This window comes from Lates calcarifer, linkage group LG21 (genome assembly GCF_001640805.2).
Source record: "Lates calcarifer isolate ASB-BC8 linkage group LG21, TLL_Latcal_v3, whole genome shotgun sequence".
Classification (NCBI taxonomy): Eukaryota; Metazoa; Chordata; class Actinopteri; family Centropomidae; genus Lates; species Lates calcarifer.
Window position 1 is genome coordinate 23,403,076 of NC_066853.1, and position 21,902 is coordinate 23,424,977.

The 21,902-nt window shown below is 41.6% G+C and overlaps 2 protein-coding genes across 2 annotated transcripts; one reads left to right on the forward strand and one right to left on the reverse strand.

The window, feature by feature from the left end:
• Positions 1–4,414: 4,414 nt before the first annotated feature.
• On the reverse strand, positions 4,415–9,301 carry LOC108888206 (E3 ubiquitin-protein ligase rnf152-B). Its single transcript, XM_018684093.2, has one exon. The coding sequence runs from the start codon at positions 7,353–7,355 to the stop codon at positions 6,585–6,587; it is 771 nt and encodes a 256-aa protein (XP_018539609.1). The 5' UTR covers positions 7,356–9,301; the 3' UTR covers positions 4,415–6,584.
• Positions 9,302–9,800: 499 nt separating this feature from the next.
• sgpp2 (sphingosine-1-phosphate phosphatase 2) lies at positions 9,801–21,758 on the forward strand. Its single transcript, XM_018684091.2, has 5 exons — positions 9,801–10,186; positions 11,375–11,536; positions 17,131–17,310; positions 20,009–20,098; positions 20,979–21,758. The coding sequence occupies exons 1-5, from the start codon at positions 9,956–9,958 to the stop codon at positions 21,522–21,524; spliced, it is 1,209 nt and encodes a 402-aa protein (XP_018539607.1). The 5' UTR covers positions 9,801–9,955; the 3' UTR covers positions 21,525–21,758.
• The last annotated feature ends 144 nt before the right edge of the window (positions 21,759–21,902 follow it).

Sequence of the window (21,902 nt, forward strand, 5' to 3'; positions counted from 1 at the left end):
TGGCAGAGTCACTGCGTCTACTGTTTAACCACCAAAAAGTCTGAGAATCCGCTTATATGTTGAATGAACTACTGAAGGGAAAGTGTAGCAATACATTATGAACAAAGAGGTATAATTATTCACTTACTGTGTAAAATTAATAATAGGTCACCATTTTTCACAGAGGTACACATTTGAGCTGGTGCGAGCTTTTTCACGCAAATTATTGTCGATTAGTCATCTTTCCCCCCATTCTAATTCAGAGAAATACAAGATAGAATTAATGCACAGAGTATGGCAAGTGGTTTAATACATAGACTGTTGGTATGGAAAATTGGCAGTGTAATGCTATCCACTGCAACAGGTAAAATTGCCTCTTCATATAATGAGGTGAGCAACATATTAGAAACAGTTCGTGTCCAACACAGGAGCAGCACCGAAATAATACAGGCTAAGAAAAACTGAAAAAGTAAGAACCTCAGTCCCAACGAAAACTAAACATTGTTGGGCTGTTTTTGCATTGCGCAGGGACTATTTTGTTGCTTTATATTTTATTTCACCGTCAAGTGACTCCATCTACGGATCTGTGATTTGACTCCAAAACTTCCTGCCAGGTTTTTTCTCAACCAAATCGATGGCTGACAAAGTTAGCCGGTTTATTGCAATTTTATTAAATAACTGTGGCATATTAGAACAGTTACAAAATATAAGTCATTGCCCTATATATATGCACACAGCCCAGTGTTCCAGACATTACTTTGTTTCGGCTATAGAGTGTACTGATTTTTTGCTTGCTTCAGCTATCCATAAAATCATTTTAATCTGGATATTTAAAAAATCTAGGTTTTGACTTTAGTCAGCCATATGGTACAGGCTCTGAGCCTATATTTGCATAAGACAGAAACTAAACTGGGTGAATCTGACTGATAAAGCAAAAGATATATTCATCACTGGGATTCATTTAGGCTATTGCCAGTTTTGTCATCAACCTGTGTGTAATATCATCTCCAAACTGTTCAGTGCATGCTATCGCGCACGACCCCTAATTTGTTTCCACCCCATGGCCTCATATATGTCACAAATGGTGCTAAAGTGTGTGCACCTCAAGGAATTTATTGTGGTTTTCAGACTGAGCACCAGCCAGCCGAGAACAGTCTGAAGGGGGACGTGCGCCACAGCAGGATACGACGCCAGGGCGGCCGTAAAGCCAGTCTAGCTCTGCGCCACTATAGAGAAGAGGGTGTATTTTCATCTCCAAATGTCTAATAATCAATATTGTCACCGCCCTATGAAGAGAATAGGAGCGCAAAGAGTTGTTTCTTTTAAAGTTCAGCTAGCCATCTCTCTTTCTGGGCGTTGCGTATCGAGGGTCACAGCGTCTCTTAGTCCTCAATCAATCACTGAAGCAAAAGTTCCGCTCCTGGGCTTTGAAATCAGACAAAAGCTGTCCATCACCCGAAGAAAGGCAATTCCGTCCTCACCATTTGAGTATCAAAGTCGATCCTTGGACCGGTGCACCAGAGGAGGAACATTTTGAAAAGATTGTTGAATTAAATTTATAGACTGCTTTACTGCAAAAACCTCCTGATACAAATTTAGCTCTCATTAATTTAATTTCATTCTTGATTCTGGCCACATGGCAGAGCAGCAGCGGGCCAAGGTAAAATATCCAGACTCCAGCTAAAGCAAGCTGGTAAATATGTAGGTTTATCATCAAATATGAGACCAGGCTTAAATATTCCGTGGATGGAGGTGCTGTTATAAATATGATTTCTGCCTCCGAGTTTGCTCAGCGCCTGCAGGGAGAGCACCTTCGTTTGACTCATACAAAAACTAAAGCTGAAAAGCGGCTCCCCCCCCAGCACCTGATCAGCCCTTTCATGTCTCAGCCCGCTCACCTATGGGCTACGGAGCAATAACGGTGACCCGACGGGGGGGACCCACCGGAGTCACTGTCATTCACCTTAATTTACGTGGGGAGGAGATAACCCACAGGCTAAATAGGTTTCAATTAACATTCGTCTCTTCTGGTGGCTTATGGAAAAAAACGCACTTCAAATGTTGACTTTGTTGTCAGAAGCGCGCGCGGACAATGGGTGGACGCTGGGTTTAAAATAAGCAGGGTAAACGGGGGGTCTTTCACCTGCTAAGGAGGATGTCATTATCTTGTGGCAGAAGATTATTATCATGCCCAGAGATGAATGAATCCTGCAAGTTGCCATAACATGGCTTCAAAGAGGGGGGAAATGTGAGTTTGTTTTTGACTGATTTTACATTTGTAATAAACCAGATAAGCTCTTTCTATACCTTAAGAGATAATTATTTGAGCCCTAAATCACACAAAATTGTAACCTATAGGTTATATCCTCATCCACCTCTAGGTTATATCCTCATGTTTAAGGATGTGACTCGTATACGAGTTATAAATGTTATTTATTTGCCTTTCTGACTTATTCCTAAAAGGGAAAAAATAACATCAGTTTTTACACAGACGAACGTGACGATTTGGGAGTGTCAGTGATCTTACTGAAATTGGATATTACGGGGGGGGCAAATGGAAAACAGAGAGAAGCATGATGCATACCTCGGCCCTCTCTTTAAAAGCGACACTGAATCTCCGTGTCCAATCCATTACCGGGGGATGAAATTCAAAGTCAGAAATCTCGCTTGATGAGAAATAAATTAGTTGCATCACATGCTCTGCGTAGAGGCCATTCACAAACACATATCTGTCAAATCAATTAGTCTCCAGTGCCTCCTATTAGAAGGATAATAATTAACCTAATGCAAAGATAGATGATAGATCAGATGATGGTGGATGTGGGGTGTATGTCTACTACATTTCAGAAGGAAATATTGTACATTTTACTCTATTGCATTTGTAGACATGCCAGCTAGTAACTTTTTTCCTATTTACTTATTTCAATATTTTTCCTTAAGAGACATTTTAATGTACTTGTATTGGAGTACGTTTGTGCTGTTATTGTTATTCTAGCTCAGATAAAACATCTCAATACTTCTTCCACCACTGGATATAGAAACTATAAGGAAAACGTCATAAAAAGAAAAAAAGAGATAGAGAAGGGGGTTCAGAGTGAACTTACTTAATTGTATTTTTTAAAATAATATACTCTACTAATACTAATATTATTTAATAGAAAACTGATTGTGTGGTGACGTTATTGTGCTTTATAATTTCTGTCAGTGCTGAAAACCTAACATTCCTCAAGGTTTAGTTTATATACTTTGTTAATATCATTTATATTTTTAAATGCTAAAATGTATTTATACTGTTAGGTGTAATATTCACTGTCTAGCGGCGCTAGCGTTTGTGTAGGTTATTTAAAGTTGTTGAATGTTTCAAAATGTAATAATTTCAATAGTTTACTCGAAACAGAATGAGCGGTATATCGACGGAATGTTTTGTCGAGTAGCTATGACGTAGGAATACAAGAGAATGAAAAAACAACTAAATGCTAAGCTACGTGTTTTTCCTGTTAATGTCAAATCTGCTGCCGACTGACAATGTCACGTAATGTAGTAAAAAAAAAAAAGAGCTGGTTATACACAGACTTAAATGTCTAATGAGAGGCATTGAAATTCATTGGTTTAGCAGTCTTACAAAAACATGTCGCCTAATTTAGTTTGTTGTCAGGGCTAATTTGTGAACACACATTTGCCTCAAATTATTTCCCAGTAATCAGTGGAACTGTGGCTAATTGGAAAATACAGCGAGGCATCGATACAATAGGTTTTAGTGTTGTGCTGCTACACTGACCTGACCAATCAGAGACTTATTTACATGGTGCTGAGAATATGAAAGAGAGGTGGGAGGTATAATATTTGAGGAAATAGACTGCGTGACAGCATGAATTAATGGGGCATGGAAGTTTGGTTAATACATGATGTGAAGTATGTAAGTCCTAAATAGTAACCAGTGATTAGATGGTGAATGGTCAACAGTGGTTTTTATCTGTTGTGTTTGTTTAACAGGGAGAAATCTTGTTACTGAATGGCTTAATTTATATAAACTAAAAGGGAGCTTTGTAAGACCACGTAAACACATGTGACAAATCTCAGCCTGTAATATTAACAGCACATCAGCATCCAGCCCATATTGAAAAATGTATTTACTTTTAATCAAGCTTTAGCCACCAGAAGTTTACATAACTAGACCTACATGAGAAATGCAACCAGCCTGACACAGAGGGGTGGGATTTCCCTTCTCTTTTTATAGCATGTAGCATCCTTTGTCTTCCAGTAGAGGGCATATTTGATGCACAGCAGGATGCTAAATGTGTTATGTTGGACCGTATTCAATTTATTACCAGTCATTATGTAAGACCAAGCATGATAAAATACAGCCTTGGTAACAGGCTTTCCCACCAGCTGTAATGCTAGCGCTTCATTGTACCAAAAGAAATGATGACCGCAATGGGTATTCATGTTTTCTTTATTACTGAAATGTGTTTATGTATGTAAAACAGCACATAAAGAACAGTTCTCTGTGCAAATACATTTGGTACTTTAACAACAACCACAGATTCTCATAAAAACCAACAACATTTTCTAGGTCCTCTGAAATAAATACAATATGCTTACATTTGTCAAAGGTATACCCCATTACTTGTGTCAAATAAGGGGGGGAAAGTGCATCATCAAGAAGTTGGGAAAAGGTTAAGCAGGATGATTGAAGCAAGCATGGGAATCAGACTGAGGTGGGGGGTTAAGAATCATGTTGAACTGTTTTTGTTTGTGTTTTTTTGTTTTGTTTTTTTTTTTTGCTTTGTCCCTGTGCAGTGAGGTAGGGATACCATGAGTGTGCAAGGGCAAGTGCTTGTCTTAAACCACTTTGGTGTCCAAATCATCTCCAAATTCTATACTAAATGCTGCCAGGAGTGTCTGTGAGCCATCGCACAGGAGTGCAATTCATGTGCTCCACAGACCACAGCACATTTGTCAATATGAGGGTCTTACACTGCACCACAAATAAGGTATCGCTTTTTGCCACATTCAAGATTTATAAATAAATAATTGTATAGATCGTTGCAAGAATTACATACACAGAATTTACCAATGGTTCACAGTAATATTCATAAGAAGTCTACCCACTATCGGCCTTTGAGTTTGAGCTTTTTTGATTGCATTGTTTTGTCTGTAGCTAATGCCACTGAAGAGTTTTTTTTTTCTTTTGACCCACCTTTCTGAGAAAAAAACCCTATAAAGTGAATTATATTAATTTTATTATAATGTTTCTGAATGACTTGACTCTATAAGGTACCACTTCCTAATCTCTGCCACAGCTCATGGGGCTCTTTAAGTTTTCAGAGGTAATTACGACTCCTGAAAATCTATGAGGAGCTAGAGTCAAGCTGCTCACCATGTCTGACCTGTAAAGATTTATCATTTAATTCTCATATGTGGCTTTGAAGGAAGCATGTGAGTGTTCTTAGAACTTAGAAGTATTTGAAACTGGACTTATGCCTTGATTATATCTGTTTAAACACTTACAGACATGCTTCTCTTTTACCTCTCTTCAAAGCCAGGTGCAAAAACCCCCCTATTTTTTTTTTTTTTTTTTACAAGTATAAAAAGGTGCTCCGTGTTGGAAACCCTGTTTTCCACTACCGATTTGTAAATAATATGACAGGATGAGGAAATCCCTGCCGACACCCCAGCTGGGTGCTGTCAGTGGTGGGAGGCCCGTGCATGATTTTTGATGATTACAGTGAAGTTTTGCTTCATTCAGCAACGAGGTGAGGCACAGGAGTCAGGAGACACATTGTCCCTTCCATTAAAAAACAAAATAGAAAACAAGAAGCCTTGTCCTTTCAGTAGCCTAACATGCACAAAAGTAGCTAAACACAAGTTCAAAATCACAAGCTATCCTTTTGTATCCCTTTGCCTGGAAGAGGTGCAGTTTTCAATGCCACAATGGAGACAGTGCCATCCTGTAAGATAAGTTAAAGCACAAGGATTAGGAAGGTTTTGACTCATCACCGCTCTGTGGACTATTTACAGTTTGGATTGTGGATTCTTTGTAACAGAATGACATTTCAGAGGCTTCTCACATAAACATACAAGCCTCCATAAAAACTATAAACTTGAAAACTTAGAGGTGAACATTTCCAAATATCTGTACAATACCATAGTGCTTTGTTGAGATATAAGAGTGAATCATCGTGGACAGTTATCATACAGTGAGTGGCATAGTGGGATATGCATATTATTTAACAGGATAGGGTGGGGAGGGTGTCAAACCCTGGAAATGAGCACTTCACATTCAGTCATCAAACCAGCCAAATCTCAGACCAACGCCAGGGGGGTCGAAGTCTTGAGTTCACTCGTCGAGACGCCCAGTCAACTGGAGCCTACTGCAAATTCAAGTGCATAACTTACGGGAAAGATTATCAAGGATCATGTCGGCCTATTGCTCCAAACAACACGAAGGCCTTTGGGTGTTTGCTATACTGATAAAAGGCCATAATGGACGAGATTTCTTCCTAGAAAAGTAAAGGGAGCAGGAGTATCAGTTGTCAATATTATGTACATAATCACACACCCACAGCACAACATCTCCACCACTGGTCAGAGCCAGCAGCCTGTCAGGCGTTTCTCCGGGAGTTACTGGTGGCGGATGAGCGGCCTGTCTCATGGTCCGGTCTGTATTTGAGCCAGCAGATGAGCCATGTGACGACCACCGAGAACATAGCCAGGATGCTGGCAACCGACAAGCAAATGGGTCCCGCCGGCGAGGGAGGAATGCTGTGACTGTGCACAAAGATCAGGCCCATGAACAGCAGCACCAGCATGGACAGAAAGGAGAAGATCACGCAGACGCAGCCGGTGGTCAGAGCTACTCTCTTGCAACTCTGACAGCTGTCGTAACGCACCGAGTCCTGGGAGAGGGTCGTGGCCGTGGATACGGTGGTGGACGGGGTCGCCTGGCTGGTGCTGGACGTCCCCGACGCCTCCTCTCGGCGGAGGGCGACAAGGGCTGGGTGCAGCGGGGGAGGATATGGCGGCAACGCGTCCTGAGGCAGGGGGTCCGAGTCGATGTAGAGCGGAAAATCCTCCGTCACCTTGGTGTTGTTGGGCAGGTTTTGTATCCGATAATCCGGCACCGGGGTCCGGTGGCGACAGACGGGGCAGCTGATGCGCCATGGCCGCTCCTCCCGGAGGTGAAGCGTGTTCAGGCACTCCTCGCAAAACGTGTGCAGGCACTCCAGGATCTTAGGAGCCCGGCGGTCAAGGTCGAAATAATTGTAGCAGATTTTGCATTCGTACTCCTCGTAGGGAAACGCCGAGGAGGCCTCACCAGGGGGTTCCGCTCCGTTTGATGCCAAATCTACCTCTGCCATGTCATCTTTCGCCATTCACATTCTCCGGTGAACACAAAGGGAGCTGGCGGACAGATGCTGATGACGGTGCACGTCTCTCCTCCTCTCCCCCTCCTCTCCACCCGTTTCATTGAAACGCCATCATTCCCGCAGATATTGTTGATGTGCTCTTCATAATCCCCACGGTGTCCGTTACGAAGAGCGGGACGTCTGCTGCTCGGTCTAAATGATCGGGATCCCGTTTAAATATTAAAAAGCTCTCATTTCGTCTTAGGCTGAGTGGGAATAGATGATGTAATGGTGGTGACTCCGACGCGAGGGCTCATCCATCCAGAGCATCCCACAAAACAGAGACAGAGAGAGAGGGAGACAGAGAGAGAGAGAGAGAGACTGAGAGAGAGACGGCGGTGTGTCGCCTTAAAGTCCCGTTAGTGTGTTGTTGTTGTTGTTTTCTTCAGTTCTCTTTCTGTGTGTGTGTGTGTGTGTGTGTGTGTGTGTGTGCAGGAAGCAGCTATGACAGCCATGCTCGTTCGCAATTACGTAGATCATGCCAGACAATAGGATGCGCTAATTTGGTCAACTGGGGGCGTCGATTCACTGTTTCCTGTAACAGAGAGCGTCTAAACTCACACAGTGTACCAGCAAAACAATACACTGTCCAACATTTTGAGGAACAGACAGTGCAGCAGCAGTGACAGTTGACTCGTCATACCTTTTACCTAATAAAGAAAAGATGAAGTATGGTTGGGTTAAAGAAGTAGACCCAGGTTCTGCTGTTACAGCCAGGTCATTTATAGGTGCAGTCTCATGCAGAGTCATTTCAGCAAACATATTTCATAACATATATACAAAAGAGAAGAAAGAGCACTGAGGAACTCCATCTTAAAATGGCCTCATTGTAAAACTCACTAAAAGACAGTCAGTTATACTGACAGGTGCTACAGCAGTTAAACAGATTAACTCATATGTGGAGTGATATTCTCACAATAATGAAGATGCTTGCAGAGCTCACAGGACTGATTCAATGAATGAGAAAGAGATAATAACGTTGAGTCATTACTGTACCCTTGACAGTCAAGGTATAAATCCATATAAAATACTGATAGTTTATTGCACTACATGGTTGGGGTTAAACTGGTCACTTCAGTGCACAAAAACTCTTGTGTACAGTGTAAACTGCTGTCGCACGCTTTGAAAGCATGATATGATTCAAGTGATCTCACGCATAAGGGCTGAACTTAATTTGATCAGTTGATAGCCTATGGCATATTCATCTAACTCATAGTTTTAAGTCATAAGATGTGAAATCAGGATTTTGTTCTGAAGCTGATCAGCGCTGACTGTAGTTCAGACTGATCTCCTATTCACATGAAGTTAACAACTTAAATCAGTACTCCTGTCTTTAGATCAAACTATCAAGAATTAACACATTATATATACTGATTGATTTTTTTTTTTTTAAATAATAACAGATCCCAGGTAACTGTGAGTCATTTCTGCCTGGGTCTGTGCCAAAAACGGTTTATGGCTGAGGTGGTTTCTAAAGGTTCACGGACACTATTCAATAAGTGGTCAGAGGTTACACATTGATACTGGCTGAGGACATTGTTTGCTATACACATTGTGATATAGGTGCTGTTATTATCATTTCACCTGCTGGAGATAAGGGTTTTTGCTGATGTAACATGTGCTGATATCTGTCTACATTACATTACATTCTTTTACACACAGGGTGCATATAGGGAGAGTTGTCATTCTTTTGGATCACATATACTTTTATATAGGAAGATTTTTATTAGCCACAGTAAACAGTTAGCCTGCTGAATGTTGCTGGGACCTGAGAGATGACAGCTACTTAACTCCACAACACACTGTACTTCTTAGAGCTTAAAGCCCACATATCTAATTTGAAAGCTTCCTCACCGTGATGATTATAAAGGCGAACACACATATTTTAACTGTGCAGTTGACCCTTCTCTTTACCTGTGGCCAACATAACAAGCTATTGAATGGAAAAAAAAAAAAAAAAAGGTGGAGGGTTTTAATCTGTTCCTCTTTCTAACACATACAGACTCATTACATCCGTGTGTTTTAGCACATCAGCTGGGCCTGGGCACAGGATCAGAGGGCTGTGAAGATGAAAATTATCAGTGCGAATGAAGATCTCTGTTGTAGTGCCCAAAATATTTTTCAAAATTGACACACACATATACACACACACACACACACACACACACGCTGTTACCATTCTTATGTTGAACAGCTTAATTGACTCCCATACCAGACTTTTTTCACTCTCTTTCTATTTTCAAGGCTTATAAATCACCTGCTGGCATGCATATGCAATAAATCTTCATTCCGCTTACTATATATGGCTTTGTTTGTGATAACGCCTGAACCATACTAGGATAAAGGTCGGACAAAATTCTGCTACTCAAGACTACGTGATCTGCCCCCTCGTAGCCCCGCCCCCTACATTCACCTGTGGCGCACAGCTGCCGCACCTGTACGCAGATCTGCACCCTGCCCACCGGGATGCGCCCTGTCTGGGCAAATATCACCTTCCATTATTTCCTCTCCCGCTCAGAAAATACCTCATCGGCCTCGCTCCCGCGCTTCTGCCTGTCTCATCTGACATGCTGGAGCTATTGGCTTACCTTCATGGCCCGGAGCTCGTGGCCCGGTTCCAGAGACGATGCGGACTCTTCCTAGTCGAAGCCGCTCATCACAGCAAAGGGAGGAGGACGCGCGCTCCGACGGGAACCCCGGTCCACGCCGACAAACCACGTGCACAGCAGCAGGGAGGATGGGACCACCAGGACAACAATTCAAACTATAAATACAAGGAGAATGGATTTGCTGTTGGTGTAAGTCGTTTACTGCGAAAACTTGGTCTTCTCAATTTGTAAGATGGACCTTAAACCCAGACTGTCCACTGGAGTGAATCCCACCACATTCCAGGTTAATTATAAAGAAATAAATGGACAGTGTTTTGCTATTGGAGTTTGCCTCAAACACAACAGGGTTATTAAATAAAATAACTTAGTAAAACAAACGTTTAGAGTTTTATTTATGTAATCCAAACCGTGACTGGCTTTTCTCGTTTGTCTGGGTGTCTCTGTCAGCCAGCCACCAGATCCTCATCTGCACAGAGACCAGCTTTGTAGGATGTTTACATTCCTCTATCTCCCTTTTCACAGGCAAACAATTTATTTAGACTGTTAGAGTAAAAAGAAATGCTGTTAAGTAACTGATTCAGAATTCATGATTCCATGATAATGGCAATGGAGAACCTATATGTTGAGCATTGACATTGATTTACATTTAGTAATGTACAAAAAGAAATATTGATGGGGCTTTTATTGTTGCAAAATGTTCCTATATGTTAAGAATAAATGGCAAGTCTAAGTCTGAGTAGAAACTGACATCATTTTTCAAGTGTGGGGTTTGAGAGAAGTGGGCATTTAGGAAGAACAGGGGTTTCAATGAAAGATGCTAACCAGCTGCATTATGAGAAATGTTTTTTTTGTTTGTTTGTTTGTTTGTTTGTTTGCTTTACTGGAGCTTGACCCATATTAGAGACTAAAAGTCAGGATATCTCGGCCTCTGCTGCTTTAGATTTAAAATGAAAGCAGCAGAGGGTTTAATCGCAAAATTAAATTTGAGATTAAATCTGTCTCTCTCTGTCTCCTGTGAGTTGATAACTTTATTGGAGTGCAGTTTTAGATTGCTGGAGTATTCCTTAAACAGTGCTCCCTGAAAAGAAGGATCTTTATGATATGCAAGATGAATGACCATTGTAGCACTAGCTTGTGTTTGGTAATAGTGTTCTTCCTGAATCAGTTGAGTGAGGAATGTCTATAGATTTTGACTTGCTGGCTGCTACAAATAATGAAATGTAATGTAAAGAAGCTGAAAAAAGTGAAGCTAACTAAGGGTGTGACTGCGAGGTTGAGATCTAATCTCTAATCTAAATCTGATTTCATTCAGACAGCTAACTTTAGGCATCTATTTCCATCATGTTTTGTTTATGAAGAGGCGTTTGTTCTCTGCAGGGCTGCAGCGGGCCTCAGTATGAGGTGAGGAACTGGCTGCTGCACTTCCTCTTCCTATTCTCGTCAGGCCTGGGTCATGAGATCTTCTACATCACCTGTCTGCCTTGCATACACTGGAACCTGGACCCGTTCCTGTGCCGACGCCTCGTCAACATGTGGACCGTAAGCCAGAGAGAGAATGTCTGTGTGTACATGTCTGTCAGACCACCTTATCATGCAAAGAAACTCGAGTCTTCAGTCTTGTGTCTGTCTCCCTCACAATGCCACCTTTCTTCTCTCTGCTGTTCCGATGCCCTCTCTTCACCTTTCAACCTCCTTTCATCCCTCTCCCCCTCCAGTGGCCTGTCTCTGACACCACCATGCCCGTATATATCCCCAGGCTTGCAGGCCACTGGGGCCAGTTTGACCAGGACATGGTTCAAGGCCACACATGAGGAAACATCAGTGGAAAACAAGTGCTAAGATCTCCCCTTCAGATGTTTATTCTGACAGAATCCAGCACATTACAACAAGAGACCCTGAAAACATGTCAGATGTGATCCCAGAAGGAGTGTATCTGACACTTGTAGAGACACAGACAGACACAGACAGCCATACAGCCTCACTCCTGCAGAGTGTGTGATGGGCAGTGTGTTTTTGTGGCCTTTGTGTCCCTGCCCCAAGCACTTGGTGGGTGCCCTGTGTCTGAACCCCTTGTTTGGCCCCTCAGGGGAAGAGATCCCATTCTTCTGGCATCCTGGCTGCACCAGGCCCCTGTGTGAACTCCTCTCAAACACACATAAACGCCAACACACACACATGCTAGCGTTCCCCACCTCGCCCACTAAACACACTCATTGCCCTCCCTCTAGTTAGACATTACCAGCTTTACCCTGTGTTCTCCTCCCCCCAGTCTACCAGCAGAGTGTTTTATTGGCCTCATCAGCGCTCTGAGCTTTCTCTCTCTGGACCGACCATTTGGTCTGTCAGCCCTCCGGGCACATCACCCCACACTTCTAACTTCTAACAGCACTCTGCCATTGTGCTGGTGGAGTTATCTAAGGTTCACAGAGGGCTCGCACTGTCTCCCCTCTACTCTGTCTGTCTCTCTCTCTCTCTCTCACACACACACACACACACACAAAAACTGGCAACTCCTCACACCAACAACTGAAGTGCACCGATGCGAATTAAGACTTGCATGTGTGAGCACATTACAGACCCATGAATAACACACACACACACACACACACACACACACACATTACACACGCATGTACACTTGTGTCCTTCACTACTCTCTGTTGTCCTACCTTGCAGAGCGACTTTGGTTGACTTAGAAAACAATGACTGTCATTAACCATATGGTCATGAATTACATAGCAGAGTTGTATGGCATTACTATAGTGTTGTATTATGCAAATCATACACCTACTGTGTTGTTTAGAATATCAAAAATCTCAAGTTGTGCTTTTAAATAATGACACAAAGGGCATACACTAAGACATAAAGTATGTTTAGAAAGAGACATGTAGAGTTTCTACCACATTCACGAACGGCGGTGTGTTATCCCAATTTGTATGCAGTAATGATGACAGAGGATGGTCACATTCAATGACAAAAAGTCGCTTTATTCTCAGAAGACAAAACTTTTTCAGCTATACAGCCTCTGTCAGTTCTGGTCAACCATCAGTGATGAAGGCTAGACATCAGAAAATGTCTGTGTAGGAATTAAAAGACCTGTAATCATTGAGTGTAACGCTGTCCTGTCATCATTATAAGACAACGTGGTCAGTGCAGTTTTGCTGGCAGTATAACTGGAATAATTACATTTTTCTGCTAAAACTTTACAAGTGAAAATAACCAGAGCAAAACTATCTAATTATTACCAAGGAGTGTAACGATTCTGAAACTGAGGTCAAAACTGTACAGACATCAGTGGTCCTCAGAGGATGAATGGTCCCCTGACTTTACCTGTGGCACCACCAGCAGATTGATATGTCTAGTTTTTGAGTGAAATGTCTCTATTCTATTGGATGGTTTGCCATAAAATTTGGTATCCACTGGCATGACTTTAGGCTACTATATAGTAACTGTATTTAGTATATACTATATTCTAAGCTATGTAGTGTACCAAGAAATCAACATATAGTACTAAATTGGCTGTCAAACTGTACTCAAACCCTGCTTAGAATGAGTTTGTAGTGTTCAGTTGAGACACAGCTTTAGTCTTGTTATTCTTTAACTGATTCAAAATAAGCAGAACAAAACACGACCTAATTGTTTTATTGTACAAAACAGCAACATTCTGGACAAAATGCAAATTTATAAAAGTATGCCAGAGAATTTTAGGTTAATGAGGTGGTCATCCATGACTGAGCTCAACTTTAGAAGTGGACCCAGAAGAACAACAGATTCTGCTGCTTTATTAAGGCTATCTCCATAAATTGCAGTAACTGTGCTGCGGGGGTTTGGCATATTGGCTCCACAGTCATATTATGGTGGAACTCTTACATATCTGCAGATAATACTTCTTGGTTTAAGAGAGTGGGTAGCACTTTGCTATTTCAGGCATGCAGTTGGTCTGCATCAGAAAAAAAACTAACCATGTTAGTGTAGAACAAAACAAACATCTCTGTTTTTTTTCCCTTCAAACACTGACCTGTGGAATAGCCCCTCTTCCCTACACACACAAACACACAGTCTCACACCATTCACTCACTCTGATCCACATGTTGACAGATCAAGGTCCAAAGCTGTGCTGGCCTCAATCAATACACTTATTCATGAGAAAACACACACTCTCCAGTGCTACTATCTCTCTCTGTGTGTGTGTGTGTGTGTGTGTGTGTGTGTGTGTGTGTGAGTCTTGACCTGTATTTAACTCTTCCAGACTGTCCCTGGGTCAGTCCTTTGATGATTCGTACAAAGACTCCAATGAAACACTGGAGTGATGGCTCTACTGGAGGCAGTTGAATATGATGTTTGTGTTGATGGTATGTGTAGGGGGGTGGAGGGGAGTATCATATCATTCAAGCTGGTAGGCAGATTCTTTGTGTGAGGGCAGAGGGGGGCACGCAGTGGGTGATGTGTACATTGTATAACTTGTTGTATGAACACACAGTCATGGTGTATGAATGGGATCAGATGTGCTAAATGGGTTTACCATTGTCAATCCTCTGTTTATTGTCCACTTCATGGTACAAATTATTCTGTCTGGGCATGTGTGTATACAGTGTGGGTAGATGCAAATATTGGATAATAAATTTCACATTCAGGCATGACCAGAGGACAAGGAGAGATCAAAACAAACAAGACATTATTGTTTGAAGATTTCATCTTGTTCTCTCCACTATTTTGCTAATTGCCTCTCAACCTACAGTGGCCAAAAGTATATGGACAGCCACTGAGCTAAATGAGAATATCGGCATGCTAATAGGCTCACAATAGTACTGCTAATGTGCTGGGTTTTTTTAGGTATGATGTTTATCATGTTTACCATCTTAGTTTAGCATGTTAGCATGCTAACTTTTGCCAGTTAGCACAAAACACTAAAGTACAGGCTGATAGGAATGTGATTTGGTCATCTATAACAAATATTGGACAACTTAAAGTTTTGTCCTGATGATGTGTTAGAAATGTCACTTCATGAGTTTAAGGGGATTTAAATGCTGTAACATCCTCCTGAAGGACAACACTTTATCTACAGGTTACTACTGTTAAAAATAATAGGTGCTGTGGTTCAAGAATCACTTAAATACCGCTTAAACCATAAATGGATTTTTCTAGTCTGCCTGTCATCGGGACAAAACTTGAAATTGCCTGGTTCTTTGATTTATGACCAGTTTACAATCCCATCATCCTACGTACTACTTTGTGTGTCGTGCTAATTACCTAATGTTAGCATGATAACACTAAGATGGTAAACTATACGTCCCTCTTTCTAAATATCTCCATGTCCGCATTGTCATTGTTAGCTTTAAGTTCAAAGTACTGCTTTGTTACACCACAGCTTCATTAACATGGCTGCATTTTTGTTTGTGTAGAGATTAACAAGATACAATGTATGAGATGGAGGTACTGTTGAGCCTATATTTGAACTTTAAAGGAAGCCAAGCTAGCTGTTTCCATCTTTATGCTAAACCAAGCTAAACGCATCCTTAATCCAGCTCCACACACAGCACAGACATGAGAGTGCTATTAATTTTCTCATCTAACCCTAAGCATGCAAGAAAGGAACTGTGGTTACCAAAATGTCCAACTATTTCTTTAAGGGAAATATTACTAATACATACAATATTTTAGACAACCTTTTGGTGGTAGTTTGGTGGAGGCTTGACAATGCCCTTGTGCACAAAATTTTATATAAGACATAGTTCTTTCAGTTCAGTGTGTAAGGCCATGACTAAACTAAACTCCATCAAACACATTTGGAATGAACTAGAACACCAACTATGAATCAGGCTTTATCACCCAGTGTTAGTATTGGACCTCACTAATGCTCTTGTGGTTGACTGGTAGCCATGTTTCATACTCTTGCCCAATATGCTTCCACTCTCCATGTAAATCTTTCAGAACTTAAAGCAGCCTATTAATTCCCATTGTTTTGGAATGAGAGAGTGTAATGTTCTGTCTACATATTCTTGTCAATTTTGTGGATCTTAATTTCCATCACATTCCATCCGTCACTTTCTTTCCCTCTCTCTGCGTGCTTCTGTATCTCTACAAGTTGCTGCACTAACAGCAGGTCAGCAGACCTACTTTTATATCTCATTTGCCATGGTAACAAGCATTTTCTGATTACAGTGTCAGTAGAGATGGTAATAACAACCTCTCCATTCTCTCCCTTAAACACACACATTAGTGTCCTGCTCCTTCTCTGCGCACTGCCTCCCTGCTCCTTGCTAAGACAGCCATTCATTAAATATACAAGGCAGAGCTTTAAATAAACCTGGAGCTGGAGCAGGCTGCCCCTCCGAGGGCCGCTGGGAATCTCATGAAAGAGAATAGGCAGCACATTTGGCAGGACACACGCACACACACACACACACACACACACTGCTACCTATACATCAGCACCACCACACACACCTTGCACTGACTGTGTCATTGTGTCAAGAACCTTCTGTCTCAGTGCACCAGCTGAAGACACTGTGTCAGCAAACTCTGCCCTCTTCAATTATCTGTTTCTTACAATAGATCCTGTTACTGTACGACTGCAGCATCTGCATTTTATTCCAGAGTGGGTCTCCGTTCCTTGTACAGTTTTATCTTCTTCTCTTTCTTTCTTTCTTTCTTTCTTTCTTTCTTTCTTTCTTTCTTTCTTTCTTTTTTTGAGTTGGAGGGCTGATTACTTATTTATGATAGAGTGTGGTTAGTTTTAGAGCATACCCTAATCAGGATTTTACTTCCTCTTCTCATTACTTTATCATCATCCTCCTCCATCTCTAATTTCTGCTTCTGTTGCTGGCACACTGCAGTACTTTCCCTTGATCTTTTTTTTGTATTTAATCATAATTACAATGTTAAATTAGGTTCACCTGGACCAGAAAGATACCAGAATGGCTCTTTTTAAGCACTCCAAAAAACAAGACTATATTTATTTTTCTTTCAAAATAATGAGTGTGAAATCTGCTAAAAATGTTGGACTTTGCATCAATTCAGTGTACACCTTCCTAGAAATGACAGATAGCACTGATATTAAAATAACAGAGTAAAACTGGCAACTGAATATAACAGGTATGATGATGGGTCTGTACTCTTATCTTGTCTTTTAGTTGGTGATGTATGTCGGCCAAGTGATGAAGGATGTTCTGAAGCTGCCTCGCCCTTGTTCACCCCCTGTGGTTAAGCTGGAGACACGTGTCGATGCAGAATATGGTCTCCCTTCAACCCACGCCATGGCTGCCACCGCCATCTCCTTCACCTTTTTACTAAGCGCCCCATCAAGGATACAGGTGAGCTTTGAGGTTAGATTATTAGTAACAACAGCAATGTGGGTCTATTGGCAAAGTCCGTTGTTTGGTATGTCCACTGCTATGGCCCAGACTTAAATATCTCAATAACTACTGGATGAATTGCAATGGAATTTTGTACAGACAGTCATGGCCCCGAGCTTATGGACTTTGGCAATCCTGTGACTTTTTTGCCACAGCCACTACGAGGCTGACGTTTGGGGTTTTGAGTGAAATGTCTCCACAATTATTGAATTGGGTTGATTCCTGTGAAATCTGATACTGTTACTCAAGGAAACAAACACAATGGATCCACCATAAGCTCCATCACAAGGAGCAATCAAAATTTTACTTTGTCAAATTATTAGGTTTTTGGTTGACTTTTTTATTGACAACAATTTGATGGATTGTCTAGAAATGTGGTACATCCAGTGCTACAAGCAGGTCAACGTTTTCGCTTCGCTGATGGATTGACATTCATGGTCCCCAAAGAATTAATCCTACTGACCTGATGATCTTCTGACTTTTATGCTAGTGTCCTCATGATTTGGACATGTATATAGTGAAATGTCTTACCAACTCTGGAATTGTATTTCATGAAATAGCATTCATGTTCCTTTCTTACAAATATTTTGGTGATCTGTTGACTTTTCATGCATGAATCTTTTCGAACTTCCATGTTCTTTAATACATTGGTTTATGACAAGACCAGCTAATCTTATGACAATCCCATCAGCTGTACTTTAATTCTAGTTGCTAGTTAGAAAATGTTAGCATGCTAACATGTTGAATTAAGATTAAGAAACATTGCACGTGCTGAACATCAGCATTTTAGCATTTTCATTGTAAGCTTGTTAGGATACTGATATTAGCATTTAGCTCAAAGCACTGCAGTACCTTGTAAAGCTTCACAGAGATGCTAACATAGACATAGACTCTTCTGTCAGAAATTAACTTTGCCCACAGGATTTGTCATTTTTTCTCTTAATTTTAAAATCAAAATACTGTATCTCTGCTGTGAATGATTAGGAAAACAAATTGTCAGCACTATCCCATGATACAGCATCATCAGATCTTTAGCGGTAACGATAACAGTTGCTGTACAGCCATTTCTCAATTGGTAACTGTGATCTTATGACTAACACTGTAATAGTCACTGGTTCCACTGCTCATTACTATGAATAATAATATTAGTGCCACAGCTGACTGCTAATGATATTCTTCCAACTAATTAGAGTTAGGAAGCGTAGACTAAGTGGGTGTTGAACTGTAATTCTGACACTAGGTATGTCATTAGCAGTGGTGTCAAATTGCCATTGATTTTTATGGAATCCTTTAAGATTAGCAAGGAACCAGTAAGCATTAAATTAATTGTTCTAAATGAGCTGCTTCTTTCAAGTCAAAGAGTTGAATGAGGCTAAATTTGAGGCACTGGGAGCCTGTGGATGGCAGCTTGCTCACTGGTAGCTGAGTGGGATGAAGGGAGTGGCCCTGCTGTCCATCAGTAAGTCTTGACTGAAGTGTTGGACAATGGGCAGGGAGGGGTGGGGCCAGCAGTCACCATCAGTCACCATCAGCCACACCCGTCAAGCTTCTGTTTGGTCTTCTGATGGACTCGACTGAGTCAATGACTGTCAGTCCATGTCTCTACCTCCCTCCTCCTCCTCCTGACTCTTCCCCTTTTTATCTCTCTCACTCTACTGCCAAGGCAATAAAACACTCAGGGGTTCAATCAAAGGATGTCTTAATCAAGCGCTGTGTTTTAATGAAGAACTGAATGAATGTTAAGTCCATCAGTTAGTAGTTTACAGTCTATGCAGCTGTCAGACTGATTTGCGGTCAGATCATGCCGGCTAGCTCTCCATTATATTTTTTCACATTGCTGTTCTCAAGGTCAGAGAAATCATCTCAGCAGCCCTGAGACACGCATGTACAGTAGAGCACTTAACTGTGGCCTGAAATTCCTCAAGGATTCCCCTGAAAGAAAGGAGCATGCATAGCTATAGATGAGTAGCAAGCTGTTGCAGAGGCTCCTGAATAGCCACAAGGCCTTGGGGCAACTCGCCCTGTTCCCGGAGCAGGTCAAAGGTCATGACAGTCAATCACAGAGTGACCCCCTCCTGTCCCTGGCATCCTTTGTGGCCATTCATAAAAAACTCTCTTCATGAACTACCAGTGAATAGGCTTCCAGCTGCAAAGGACAGGAAAAGACACAGGAAAAAAGGCAGGGGGGGGCACTGGAGGGGAGGGTGGAGGAGGTGAATGAATACACAAGGCCTCTCTTCTCACTGTCATTGAAATGGAGGGGGGAACAAAACCTGCCGCTATAGGTAAAGGAGGGAGGGGAGAGAGGATTGAGACAGTAGAGGAATAAAGGAGCGAGTGACTTAATGACAGGCAGTACGTCAACCAGGCAGAATGGACAAGTGGCAGTGAGAGGAGTTACATGTCAACATTAAGAGGACTGACAAATGGATGCCCTGATCACAAAGTAAGAGGGAAAAGGTCTTATAAAAGTTTTTGTGCCTGCACTGAGGAATGTGAGGAATCTTTGGTGCGTGTGTCACACAACATTCCACTTTCAGATGTCATCTTTTATCACTCTAATCAGAAAGTGGTATTTGTCATTTCGTTGTGTTAGGTATCTACCTGTCTATCACTGTGATGGTTAGTATTATGAGTGTGTGTTTTTGCGACTCAGTTCCAGTTCGAGGTGGGTCTGCTGATCGCGGTGACGTTGTCGTCCTTGGTGTGTCTGAGCCGTCTCTACACCGGCATGCACTCACTTTTGGTGAGACCGCCCCCACCCCCCCAAACACACACACACACACACACACACACATATTCTACAGCATAAAACATTCAAGCTCAACGCAGGATTCATTATTCATATTGGTGTCTGGTTAAACTGCCTAACTGAGGCTTTGATCCAAGACTCTAAATTCAGTAGGCAATTTATGTTGCCTTCTTTTCATTTGAAAATCTTGACCCCATAATATCAAGTGACAGTTACATCTCATTAATCAGTTTAAGTACACATTTATCACATTTTTGCCAGGGTTTGGCTATATATATACATATAACATATTTAAAGTAATAATAAAGTGTAAAAAATAATAATGAGTACAAATAAGTAATAAAGTAATAACACTTATAAATATTAGCTTTGCTTGGCTTAGCATAAAGGCTAACATAAGGGTAACAACAAACAAAGGTAACAAAATCCACCTACCAGCACCTCAGAGCTAATTCATATGCATACAATAAGAAATGGAAACACAAAGAGGTGTGGTTTAAAGGATGTAACATGCCAGAGTATGTCTTGGTTGGGAGCAGTAACTTTGTTCTAACCAAGACGTTGGGAAGTTACTGCACCCCTGAAAACTGCAACCTGTTTGACACTTTTTAAAAACAGATTAGGCAAACGACAGGTGCTGCTAGGTGAATTTAGCTTCCTTCTTACAGAGCCATGCCAGCTACTTCCCCATTTACGGTTTATCTACGCAAAGCTATAGATAAACTGGCTGCTGGTGATAGCCTTATATTTAATGGGCAGACATGCAAGTAGTACCAAGCTTCTCATCTAACTTTTGCCAAGAAAATAAATATGCAGACTTTGAACTTATGCTTTCATTGTTCTTGGTAAAACACTGTTATTATTCTGCTTTCAGGATGTGATCTGTGGCGCTTTGATCTCAGCCGTCCTCATGTTCCTCACCTATCCTTACTGGGAAACCTTCGACTACTTCCAGCTCACCAGCTGTATCTCCCCCATTGTGGCGTTGGTACTGCCCCTCTTCCTCAGCTACACATACCCAGAGCTGGACTATTACAGCACCACACGGGGCGACACGACCACCATTCTAGGAGTAGGGGCTGGATGCTCCGTGGGATACTGGGTGAATGAGCAGCTTGGTCAGACTTTTGAGCCCCAGGGGGTGTTGCCTGTACCTCTCCCAACACTGACGGCTAATGCACTAGCAGCAGGCCTTGCTCGCTTCCTGTTAGGAGTTGCAGCATTAGTGGCAACTCGACAGATAGTGAAAACACTGAGTCTGCAGGTGTTATATTCCTGGTACAGAGTGCCAAAAGGTGATGAGAGTGCCAGGAGGAGGAGAGAAATTGAAGTGCCATATAAGTTTGTCACATATACAGCTGTTGGACTTGTTAATTCCATATTGGTCAATAGAGTTTTCATTCTACTGGGGCTCTACTGATGTATATATGCTAATGACTGATGTATAATGATCTAAACTTGCAATGACAAAAATGTACCTCATATTTATTTCAATGTATATCAATTGATCTTTTTTTTTTTTTTTTACATGCTAACAATTTCAGATTTCTCACTGGGAATGATTCAGAAGAGTGTGCTTCTGACTGACCTGTAACTGGGCTGAGAGCAAATAAAATGTTTTGCTTGTGTAGCAATAAAGTTTTATGACTTGTCAGTTCAATCAGTATTTGAAGTGTTGTAGTCAAGGCTTGCAGCACTTTCTCACTGCAGTGTTGTGTGCTTCAGAGCACACACACCAAAAAAATTTCCATAGCCAAGTTCTTTCACAGGCCAGATGAGCTCATGCCACTCAGCAAAG